Source organism: Lytechinus pictus, chromosome 15 (genome assembly GCF_037042905.1).
Source record: "Lytechinus pictus isolate F3 Inbred chromosome 15, Lp3.0, whole genome shotgun sequence".
Lineage (NCBI taxonomy): Eukaryota > Metazoa > Echinodermata > Echinoidea > Temnopleuroida > Toxopneustidae > Lytechinus > Lytechinus pictus.
This window is the reverse complement of record NC_087259.1, coordinates 23,330,125-23,342,283: the sequence shown is the minus strand read 5'-3', so window position 1 is coordinate 23,342,283 and position 12,159 is coordinate 23,330,125. Positions and strand designations below refer to the sequence as shown.

General features: G+C 38.8%; 1 protein-coding gene and 1 non-coding gene across 2 annotated transcripts; one reads left to right on the top strand and one right to left on the bottom strand.

The window, feature by feature from the left end:
• Positions 1-884: 884 nt before the first annotated feature.
• LOC135156868 (uncharacterized) lies at positions 885-10,997 on the bottom strand. Its single transcript, XM_064110623.1, has 7 exons — positions 10,763-10,997; positions 9,280-10,005; positions 8,764-8,875; positions 5,356-5,652; positions 4,705-4,827; positions 1,909-2,073; positions 885-1,452 (listed from the first exon to the last, which is right to left on the bottom strand). The coding sequence occupies exons 1-7, from the start codon at positions 10,833-10,835 to the stop codon at positions 1,416-1,418; spliced, it is 1,533 nt and encodes a 510-aa protein (XP_063966693.1). The 5' UTR covers positions 10,836-10,997; the 3' UTR covers positions 885-1,415.
• TRNAL-UAA (transfer RNA leucine (anticodon UAA)) lies at positions 7,096-7,179 on the top strand. The gene has a single exon. It is a non-coding gene; the product is annotated as a tRNA-Leu (tRNA).
• Positions 10,998-12,159: the final 1,162 nt, after the last annotated feature.

Sequence of the window (12,159 nt, the reverse complement as noted above, 5' to 3'; positions counted from 1 at the left end):
AATCCGTAAAATTACGGACAAAAAAAAAAAATTCCGGCAGCAAAATTTCCGGACAAATTTTTTTTTTCCGTTAATTATTTATACGGAATCATGTTAATTTATGTAAATTTTCTGTAAAGTTTCCGTAAATAAAGTCCGTATTTTCAAGAATTGTAATTTACGGAATCTTGTATATTTTACAGAACTTTTCCATAAATTACCACTTTCTGTAAATTTACGGAAAAAAAAAAAAAGTCCGGAAATTTTGCTGCCGGACTTTTTCCGTTAAAAAACGGAAATTTTTCTAACAGTGCATGCAGTATAACACCCGCAATTAACACCATCAACATCACTAGGCCCTTCTGCTTCCGACACTACCACAATAATCATCACGATCTCCTAGCTCCACCAAGTAGTCCTCACCAAAGCAGCAACAATTACATCACCATCATCATAATTGTCATCACTTGCAACATTATCATCATCATCATCAACAACATCATCATCATTAGCATCATCATCGTCGTCATCACAATCATCATCATCATCGTCATTATCGTCATCATCATTACCATCATCATCACTATCATCATCATCACTATCATCATCATCATCAATATCAGCATCATCAACAACATCATCGTCATCATCACCACCACCATCATCATTCTCATTTCAGTTATCATCTTTATCCTGATCACCGTTGTTGTCTCGTCAGCATTACACAATCACATACTCGGCATCGAAATCCCATCCGTTTTATTATCGACACCAACAATAAAAGTAATCAATCAAACAGAAATAATTTAAAAAAAATGCTTCATTATGTAATTTTTTCATCAAAATATCTTGAGCCAATTTGCAGAAAGAGTTGTATTTAAACGCAACTGAAAAGAAAAAAAATCATAATCGAAGTTATAAAAAATGGCGCTTTAGATTACTTGAAAATCCAATTGCGTATGATTTTAGGAGATGTGTTTGATTGCAATAACTTTCAAAAACGGGAATCTGCTTATGGAGTGTATCATGAATTATATTAATGAGTTGGTACACAGTAGCTGCGTTATCAAGCAGGTGGAAATTTAAGTCTATTGCGTGTTTTTTTTTCTAAATCGAGAGACCCGTTTACTTCAAATACACACTCAAAATGTAAATCATTGAGAAATCATTGGCAAAAAAATTCACGATTTATTGATTGTAAATCTAAATCTTATTTTTGCAAAATGGCGAAGATGAATACAGTATCTTCTTAATGTCAATGCATAAATAATTGTTTTTTGCAGAGCCAATGGCAATTAAAAAATGAAGCATGTCCATTATTGGTGTATAGCTTTTTATCTCAGACAGCGACATACAGCTATAGCGACACGTGGACGGTACCCGAGATGTATGACGCCGCACAAACATGAATGATCATCCTTTCCTCATCGACGCTGTCATCGTGGTCGAATTGGTGTTGCATCAAAGTCGGACCTGGACGAAAACAAAAAAGAATCACACAGTTGGGAGATATTGAAAGGGATATGGATTGAGAGGGACAGAGAAAAGGGAGAAGGCGATGATGTGGATAAGGTTAGATTTTAAAAAAAATGAGCAAGGACGAGACGGGAATGGGGAAACAGAGAGAGGGGGAGAGTGAGTGAGAGATATGTGGGTGTGCGAGGTTGTGTGTGTGAGAGTGAGAGTGAGAGAGAGAGGGGGGGAGAAAGGTAAAGAGGGGAGGTGTACTGGGAGACAGTGAAAGAAAATAAATAGAGTGAGAGAGAGATATAGACATAGAATTAAAAATGTACAATATAATTTATACGCCGTACTCGATATCAACCGAAAAATCAAAATGCTTAAGCCCTCGTCTTGAACTTATTTTAACAGAATTTTTGAACATTTAGTAAGGGATGGACTCCGACCCATGTCCTCGTGTAAACTCACTCATATCTTTCTCCCCTCAGCGTAGGGGTTAAGTAAGCATTGTCGACGTCGTCGTCGGCCAAGATATCGATGTAATCATTCTCCACTTTTTCCTGTGCCCTTTTTCGCGTAGGTCTTACGTTGCCATCAACGTCTGAGTCCTGGTACTGATTCACCGGTTTCTTACTGTGAATAATGGACGAAATAAAAAGCGAATTGTGAGCTTTGAAGGTTTGCATGGTAGTAAGACTGAGTAGCGAGTTTATAGAGAATTAATAATCAACCAATCAGCAATCAGCATCCACCAATTAGTAACCAACCAATCAGCAGTCACCTCAGAGAGTATTAGTACTCAACATTTGGCTCAAGTCTTCACTCCTGACGAAGAGCAAAGCATATCTGCTCGAACGTCGAGAAAACAGTTCTTCTCAGAACTATAACCAGAAAGATAAACAAACAGTCCTTTTCAGGAACTAACCTACATGGTGTAACCGCAAAACTCTATTCAAAAAGCGAATTACTTGAGAATGAAGGAAGGAAAATTATCTAAAATCATTTTGTTACGTCTATCCAAATGAAATCGTTTGTTTTTAATGTTTTTTTTTTAACTGTAGGCTATATGAGTCTTGTCTAATTATCTATGACAGAAAGTGCATTAGCCCTTAAAGTATTCTGGGGAGCGTTTCATGAAAGGACTTGACGGACATTTTATCTGACAAGACCTGTTTTATCTGACAGTTACCATAGTAACAGTGCCTCTCAGCCAATGAAAATCAGGGAAAGATGTCAGACAGGATGTCGGATGAAAATGTTGATAAAATGCTCCCCTGAATTCCTTTATTTTGAATTAAACCATGATCCAAATCCGTTACAATCAAAATGTGACACATTTCAACAGATGGTATTTACTTCATCAGCACATTTTATTCTCAGACTATATTATTGTCTGACAATGACAATATTGAGGGTTGTTCTCTGGCATTCCCCACTTTTCGCTGTGCAACGCAGACGGACTTTATGACGGTATATTGATTGATTTTGGAAGAGACTTTTGGCCCGTCGTCATGGTCGTAAAACACTGTCCTGCAATGCAAGTTGTGTGACATGAGGGTTAACCATGTTTTTTTTTCGTTTCGCATCTGCAACGGATACATTCAATCTGCGTTTCGTGTGCAAAATTCTGGTAGCTACTATGGTAACAGCGATATATCCGATTTAGGACGACTTTCCAGAGCCACATTTCTCCCAGAGCTCGAGAGGCCACCCGGGGGCCCCACTTCCATTGGCGAGTGGATATACCAGGCGCGACCACGCGTAAAAGGGGAAAGAGAGGGCAAGTACGTTACGTATAGGCCTATGTAACGTTATAAGGGTGTAAAAAAGGATGTTTAAAATACTGGAAAAAAAAGGGATATATTTCCAATACTTGTAGGGTTTCACAAGCCAAATATTGTTTCCCTTGTTCGCGCCTGGTATCCACTCGTCAATGGAAGTGGCCCCCCCCCGGAATTTTGAATCTAATCCCCCATTTCGGGGGAAAGTAAAACATAATACCCATTACATTGTGTACTAGAGGCATATCGTTTGTGTAGGAGGAGCAAGCAAAATAAAAAACCCCGCAAATTCGGATGGATTTCAGACGGATAGGCCTATTGCATATGCTGTGTACATATCAACGCATGCGAAATGGTTTAGCTGGAGAGGTGATCAGACCCATGGAATCAATTGCCAGTGATCCACCAATAATCCACATTAGATGCAACATCGATTCGATGGACTGTAATGATTTATATCTAAGTCTAAATTTAGTAAGTTTTTCCTCACTCAATAATTTTCGATTTGTTTGAAAAACCACTTTCTTATCCATGTCATAATCTACGTTTCGCATGTCTCCAGCCAGCTGCCATAGTCATGATAGTACAGCCCTGCCCCGAGCTCAGGCGAGCATATGCTATGATGACCAGTCGTACATGCATGAAAGCGGGATTTTAACAATTTGGAATGGCATGCTGGTGTCGCATGAAAGAATTTTGCACACGAAAAGCAGATCTATAGGGCCTGTAACACAAAGCTTGGCAAAGATTGTAGAACAGTTTTCTACGTTCGATTCTATTGAATATAATGTACAATCAAACTTAAAAATTGAGTCTATGGTTAATCGTTAACTTTTGTGTTACCGGACCCTAATGTCGCGTCCCCGAGGTTTGCGAAAACTCGCTGACACATCAACACGGAATGCAGTAAACATGAAATACACAGCGCAAAAAAATGTGTTTTCCATTATTTTACCACATTTTATAGGCCTTCCGGAATTCCTTGCGAGTTTAGCCTACATGTAAGGGTAAACTCTATCTGATGAATGACCGCCCCATCATTTTAAACAGTTTTGGGTGGATAAATGTACTAAAATACCAGCAATCTCTAAAAAATCACCTTTAGATTAGGCCTACATAACATTGTGTCTTGCTAGAGCTATGACCAAAAAGGGTACAGGCCTATCAGGATCCAGGATTTTACAAAGGGGGGGGGGGCACATTCCGAGGAAAAACTTGACAAGCAAAAAAAAAAAGTCTTCACTTTCAAAGGGGGCACACTTTTGTTTTAATGGCATTTTTATATTACAAATTTAAATTTGCTTCTCAGGGGGGGGGGGGCACGGGCCGGCTGTGCCCCCCCCCCCCTCTGGATCCGCCAGAGAAGGCCTATCACTGCATGCCAAAGTCAAAATGAAATAGTCGTGCATCCCGCCAAAAAAACTTATAATGATTATGAGTCATTGGCAACAGGTCAGAGATCTAAGGGTCCCTAAAAACTTACGTGAATTTGACATATTTATCCTTTTCTCTTTGTTTCTTGCGAGGACTGCCTTTATAAATTTGATCTATTTCAGCATATTCAGGTTCATCGTAGTATGGCCTTCTCTTGGTGCTTTCTCGGGGCCTGTATGTGCAAAAAGTAAAAACATGAGAAGAGAACACAATGTCTTGCACTCAATTTACGTATCGAAGTATAATAGAAGAAATAGGTTTCAGGTTTATCTTTTTTTTTCGTCACCAGATCCTATAAGTCATAGACGTAAACCTCATACCATGATTCATAATTATTTTGTTTCATAAAAGTATAGGACTCCCATCCCATACTTTAGGTTTGTCTCTTTAGCCATTGAAAATACGTGTAAATATTATTTTAATCGTTTATTCAGCCAAATAGAACTTTTGATGGTGAGTTTGTTGTTATATTGATCGTTTATTGGTAGAAGGCACATGGTATACTGTCAAACAAACACGGCCGGAGTTGGGGGGGGGGGGGGTGGGCAAGAATACCGGCCGGAACAGAAGTACACAGAACATGTGCTGTTATTATTGATCGCTTTCCTGTTTTCTTTCCTAACAGACGGGGGACACCATCATAATGATCTTAACCCACATACACCCTATATCCACCAAGCCATTTGATCTTGTTTCTTACAATGGTGCTGGGGGTCTTTTATAGGGCATTTTTCCTCCTGGCCCTGGCCCGGGTGGTCCCAAGTTGTGTTGGAGTTGATATGCATTGTTCATCATTAGTTGCTTGTGGTAGTACAACCGGTCCTGCTGTGCATAAGGGTCGCAACAAGGTTGACACCAGCAACAAGGACACGGTCCACCGCAACCCGCACAACATCCAGTATAGGGATCGCAACAGTTTTTCCCACAGTTTGTGCAACTCTCGCCGCAGCCGGCGCAACAATTGGTGCATGAATTGGGACATAGGTCACTCAACTTCCTGCAAAAGACAAGATAAAACATCGGAAAGTAATTGACAAAAAAAATTAATGATTAATAAGTACTGTTGTATTCGAACCATGATAAGTCATTTATTCATTTTTCATCTATCTGTCTATTGGCTATTTCTAATAATATATATTAGATTGCTTTATTCATTCCTCCATTGCCTATCATTTCAATTGTCTACTTATTTCTCTATTACTCTGTTTCTCATATTTTCTTCACTTAACCATTCATCAATTTATTTGATTACTTGAATCATCTTATTGTTTAGTTCTTCATTTCTTTGGCACATTTTTAAAGGGGCCCTTAGCTGGCTTTATCGGTGATTGAAAATTGAAACTTGAACAGTCATTGTTTATCTATTCCCTAAAATATTAAATGATTGAACTGATTTCAAAGGACTAAAATTTAAGCTTAATTGTTTATTCATTCATTTACTTAATAAGGTAAAAACCAATTTAAGCCTATATATACAGAAGCAATTTTGTTGTATCATAAATACGACAACAGGACAAGGAGAGGAATTATTTATTTCTACGATCATTATATTGTTTTACTTTAGTATGCCAGCTTCACCATTAGAACACATCTTTTTCGAAATACTTGCGGCTTTCTAAATTACATTTCAACAACATAAAAACATGAACAGATAATTCAAAGGGTTAGTTGATTGGACAGTGTGAATTCAGATGAACATATTTACTCCAGTTAATTTTCAGGATGATAAGATGTTAAGATGATAACTTGCTTCGTTTTTAATGTATGTTTTTTAAGTATTTATCCTTATAAGTAATATAATATTTTGTTATAGCAATTAAAAATAATAATCATCATGATTTTCTAAATTTCATTATTAGCTCGGGGATTAGCTCCCTTGGATGAATTCAAATTCAATTTAATCAAATCGATTAGCTCAACTAAAGCTAATAGAGCTCGATTATCTCTAGCATGGAATAAGTTAATCATCATTTTTTTTCTCAAGAAATAAACTTGAGTTTTTATTTTGCGTGACTAAAACCTCTGTGCCTCTTTCCAATCTTAAATGTTTAAAACCCAGCTTGTATTAGACCCATACACTCAAGTACTCAACCATTTGACTTATTAAAAAAAAAAAAAAAAAAAAAAAATGTAGAAGAGGGTGGCAACATGTAGGGGCGACCATCTCCTATTTTGAAAAAAAAAAGACAGAGAGAGGGAGGGGAGAAAAGAGGAATGTTAAAAAGAGAGGTCCTCGTCCATAGGTTTGTTATTCAATTGAGAAAACAAAATGATGACGTCACCTTTATGTCGTACCTACCCTCGCAAAGAAAATTTGGAAGGACAAACAACATGCTTCCGCTTTTTGTTGCTGAATTGAGAAGGCCTACTTACTGTAGACAATACGTTTTTATATCTATTGTAGAATTTTACCATGCTGAGTGTTTGCATTGAACATGGCAGTACGGTGGCCGAGTGGTTAAGGCGTTGGACTTAAGTTCCAATGGACGCAATGTCCGCATGGGTTCGAACCCCATCCGTACTAAGAAGTCTGTTTTTTCATAAAATATTCCCTTTCCTTCCTTCTTTCCTTCCTTCTTTCCTTCCTTCCTTCCTTCTTTCTCTTTCTTTCTTCTTTCTTTTTTCTTTCTTTCTTTCTTTCTCTCATTCTTCCTTTCATTCTTTCTTTCTTTTTTCCTTCTTTCTTTTTTTTTTCTTCTTTACTTCTTTCTTATTTTCCTTAATTCTTTCTCTTTTTCTTTCTTTAGTTTTCTTTAATTCTTTCTCTCTTTCCTTCTCTGTTATTTTTTTCTTCCTTTCTACACACGGCATACACTAGTCACTCTCACACACACCCCACCCTCACGCATACGCGACATCCGGGGCAGATAACATAGACACCGTTCTCACTATCTTCCTAAAACTAGTTTACTGGAAACTAGTTTAGTGAAAACTAGTTTAGTGGAAACTAGTTTAGTGAAAACTAGTTTAGTGGAAACTAGTTTAGTGAAAACTAGTTTAGTGGAAACTAGTTTAACGTGCAGTGAGAAGGGTCGAAGCGATCTTCCGAACCGGTTCAGAAAGCCACATCGCGATGTAGTTTACAAGATCGCTTGGCCTCGTTAAACTGGTTTTATTGAGGACACAACATTATATACATTTTAAGGTGTTCTTGGCTTCATCGTTTTCTTTTTAACGAGGGGTTATGGTATTTGTGAAGTCCATCGAAAAAACTTACAATTGGTCTGCGACCAAATTCGAAATAAAACGTCCTAACATTTGTGCGGAATCTGTAGATATGGAAGACCTTACTCTGTTAAGTTTAAATCATCACTGTCATGTACACTTATCTTCAAATTAGTGACAATAGTAGTAGAATAAAAGGGAATATCTAATCGCAATGACGTACAGCAATCGTAGGCTACGATTTGAAACAAAATTCGCCTTTACTCCAAAATAAAGGTTTGTGATTATCCAAAATATTCTTATTCTTAATTCTGAACCTCCAATCCTCTATACGCGGTCTTTCAGAAAATGCGATTTTTCAAAAATATGATTGCAGACTATAGTCGCATTGTCGCATGGTGTGCTGTGGCCATAAGAGGGGGGAGGGGGTGTCAAGGGGACAAAAAGCGGATTTCATTTTCTTTTCTCATGGAAAAATGGGGGTATTGTAGCCCATAGTTAGACGACCAAGCACCCGTTCCTGTATATGACAACTCAATCCTTTGACGACACCCTTTCCTCTCAACGACTCCGGCCCTCTTCTCACGTTATGATCCTAGCCCCCCCCCCCCCTATATCAAAGCCATGGGCAGTTCCAGGATAAAGGGTACTATAAAACGACTTAAAGGCGACTTCATTTGTTTTGTTCGGTGACTCAATCCTGCTTTGAGAGTATATAATCTAGTTCTTTTTTATTATTTTAATCCCCTTTAAAAAAATCCTTCTCATCCTTCTCTTTTAATTCATTCCGAGAAGTATATTAAAGGTATACCCCTGCGCATCATGGTACCACCCCCCCCCCCCCTGATCACAACTCATACCCTATTATATCTGCAAAGAGATTACGTCAGGAGCCATTGTGGCATAATTATGAACCGATCTTTAGCTATCATCTTGGCCTTACCATTCGGAAGGCTTTTGACACCACGTGTAGCAGAAGCTCACAACTGCAGATATTGTCACAGACCCTAAGCCTCCAATCAACACCCCTAGCAAAAGATTCATCATCAACTGATCTGTTTCATAGAAAAATCATCAACAATAAAATATCAATTTACATGATCTATTACAATGATGTTTAGTTAGCTTACTAAATACACAATCTTAAAACCGAAGCGCTAAATCATGCAGTTTTATCAATGATTTTCAAAGTAAGTTAATTCCATCTAGGTTAATGCACTTGAGCTTTAATCTTCAAGCAGGTACCATGAAACAACTGAGGAGTGTTCCTTCAATATTCTATCAATGATTTTCACCAACAGATTTTAAGAGCTACTGGAATTCCTTGTATCTGATTGGCTGAGAGCAAAGTCGCCAGTGAAAAACTCTGACAAAATTAAAACTATTCATGAAATGCTTCCAGGGTAATTAAAAAAAATATTGATAGACATTTTACATTTATGAAAACAAACTCCGATACCTTTGCATCCTCCTCCTAGTTCTTGAATGGTCTTCTGATCACACTCCATGCCCAGACATCGTCTCCACTCTGTTTGTCGGCCCGTCATCCGATTACAAACACCCTTCGAATCGTCTCTACATCGCCTCCATCTCGATTGCTTGCCGACGCCACACGAGACATTGCAGTGTCGCCAGTCAGACCAAGGGGGGCCAATCTCGGTTTTTATGTCCGCGACGTCATTGGCGTAATCATCGTTGGCCGCTCCATTGTTCTGAAAACTTTGCTCCGCGTCGCCGAATCCCAAACCAGCATAATTATCATCGCCGTTATCTTTATCAACTTCGACCAGCTGTTTATGATTAAGCCCCTCAGCGAGAGCATTAAGCTCGTTTTCGATATTGTGATCGTCCATTCGATTTAGGTCATCGTCTGTCAGCGTTGGATCATGTAGAGATCTTAAATCGGACTCTTCCACCCGCCGGAAACTAGCACTAACCACTTTGATCCGGCTCTTACCGGCTTCATCTGCGTCTTCATCGTCTCTATCATTGTCTGAATTGATGCGTGGTCGTCTAGACTCGCTGTCATACGAGTTAATCTGATCTCCTGGTGATTCGTCATAAGTTTTGTTGCTATCGTCTTCACTGGCCACTCTTTCGTCAACGTTTTGACGCCAGCGACTACCGGGTCTAATGCGAATCCTTCTTCGTCCTACATATCCTTCATTGCCTGTGCCAACAGGATCTGGACATTTCAAAGAAAAGGAAAACCTCTTTAAGCTGGGCCTACATCGGCATACGTAGACCTAAAATTAGACTCTATATTCATAGGCCTAGATCTATATGACATATTATACCCAGTGGTTGTGTGTCCGGACGGGTTGGGTGTCCGGACACATGACTTTTACTCTCAATTTTGAAAAGTTTACAAGCAATGTCTTTGATTCTTTTTAGCACAGAATATAAGAAAATATTATAAAGAACAAATATTGATGGTGAAAAAAAAACTATTCAACCTATATTTTTGGTTTATTCCTGAGATAAAAACAAGGCTTCATTTCTGTTACGTGTCCGGACACCCAACCTCCCACCCTACTATTATAGCTTTATAATAAGGTAGAAAGATCATCAAACACTGGAGGAGACTAATGTTAGGACTACCATGACTACATACACTCCAGTATACAGATGATGATTCCTTTCATATGTGATTTAGGGCCTATACTTCCTTCCAGGATAGATCTACTGGCCAACTCCCCTTAAAAAAGGGTCAAACGGGCAATATGATGATGAGGAGGATGGGCCGCGGAACCGGGGGTGGGTTGGTGGACCCCCTCCCAAGCTGTTTGTTTTTCTAACCAGTGTCCAAAGTTTTATTCATTTATCTTTTCAAATTAAGTTAAATCGAACATTCTAATTGTAATTCATTGCATGGTCAGCCCCCCGCCCGAAAGCGAGAGAGAAAGAGGCAAGGGGGGGGGGGGTTGTTAATCAAGGCCTACCTGATGCTTTACGACCAGATGCAGCTAACGTTAGAAGACACGTTGCCAAGAGAATCATCCATGATAGTTGCATATTGATTCTACACTCGTCATCATCATTGTTTTCGCTAGAAGTAAAACGTGGTCATTTAGCCTTAGGCTAGCTACATTCTGAAATTTTCGCGATGATCCAGTAATTTTCATAAAGTTGTCCTGCAAAAGAAAATCATTGCAGTAAGTAGCGCGCGTGCTGGGTGAGTCCTTCGTGGTCCTTCGGCGCACTGTGAGCGCATGAGTGCCGTAGTGTTTGATTCAAAGACCTTATAATATATTACTAGACCGAAAGCTGCGTGCGCGTTCAGCACAAAACAAATGAGATTAGGCTCCGCCTACCGCGATCATTTGAAGACAAAAATAAGCCCTCATTGACATTCATGAGCATGAAGATATTCATAATCCGGCCTTTTCATTGGCTAAGAGCGTCATTACTACGCGATTTCCCCGATTCTTTGTCATCGATACTAGTGGTATCGTGTTACAGAATTAATTATTCATTTGACCTCATTACGTCATCTAATTTATTCATTCTGAAACTTTTCTTTCCACACACAAAATGGACCTACAAACACTCCGGTGAGTACGTATTAATTGATATAACCACATGAATTCAGTGGACTATTTACACATTTCACACTGTATTTTGTGATCTTAGGTTATTTCTTTAACAAATTAGAGAATTTGCTATCATTCTTCTGTTAAAGGAAAGCAGAATTTGGTCTTTGAAATTGAAGTTAGATTGTCATCGTCGCCCAGTGCAGCCTGTATGTTGCTTGCAGTGTATTTTGTACGGGTTCCTAGCCGGCTGGGAATCGAGAGATAATCGGGCTGGTTGGTTCACCTCCAACAAGGACCAACCCACGATTGATTAAAACAAGAAGAATGAGGCTTCTTTTTGTACACTGTAACGTTAGATCTAGAGGGAGATCTGGATCTATCTTCAGTAGATCGAGACTCAGTCAGGAATAAACTGTGAAGCGGAGTGTGCATGAAGATACGCCTGTCATTGTGTCAATCCTCAGACTCAGTCCTCACTTTGTCTTTGTTTCAGATATCAAATTTATTTTGCATAACTTCAGGCTTCTGCATTTAGCCCCCACCCATTTTAACTCTTATTGTTATTTATAAATATAGTTAGATTCGGTCTTAGAAATAACATGCTGCTCTGCATGTTTGTCTTATTATCAATAGATCTAGGACCTAGATCTCTTAATCCTAGGCCCTATACTTAGATCTAGGCTACTTTACTTTTATTTATTCATCGATGCTATCAAGAGCTAGGCCTACCTAATTAAAATCTATTCTAACTTATACTTTCCCAAATCTTCGACACTTACCCCCAGGGCTTATGATCTAGGTCT

What these genes read in the sequence shown, in the direction of transcription:
- LOC135156868 (XM_064110623.1), bottom strand. Translation starts at nt 10,835, where the DNA reads ATGCAACTATCATGGATGATTCTCTTGGCAACGTGTCTTCTAACGTTA. An exon ending in ACTAGGAGGAGGATGCAAAG is followed by an intron (nt 8,876 to 9,279) that starts GTATCGGAGTTT and finishes TCTATGAAACAG; the next exon opens with ATCAGTTGATGATGAATCTT. An exon ending in AAAAGACCCCCAGCACCATT is followed by an intron (nt 4,828 to 5,355) that starts GTAAGAAACAAG and finishes TTGCACATACAG; the next exon opens with GCCCCGAGAAAGCACCAAGA.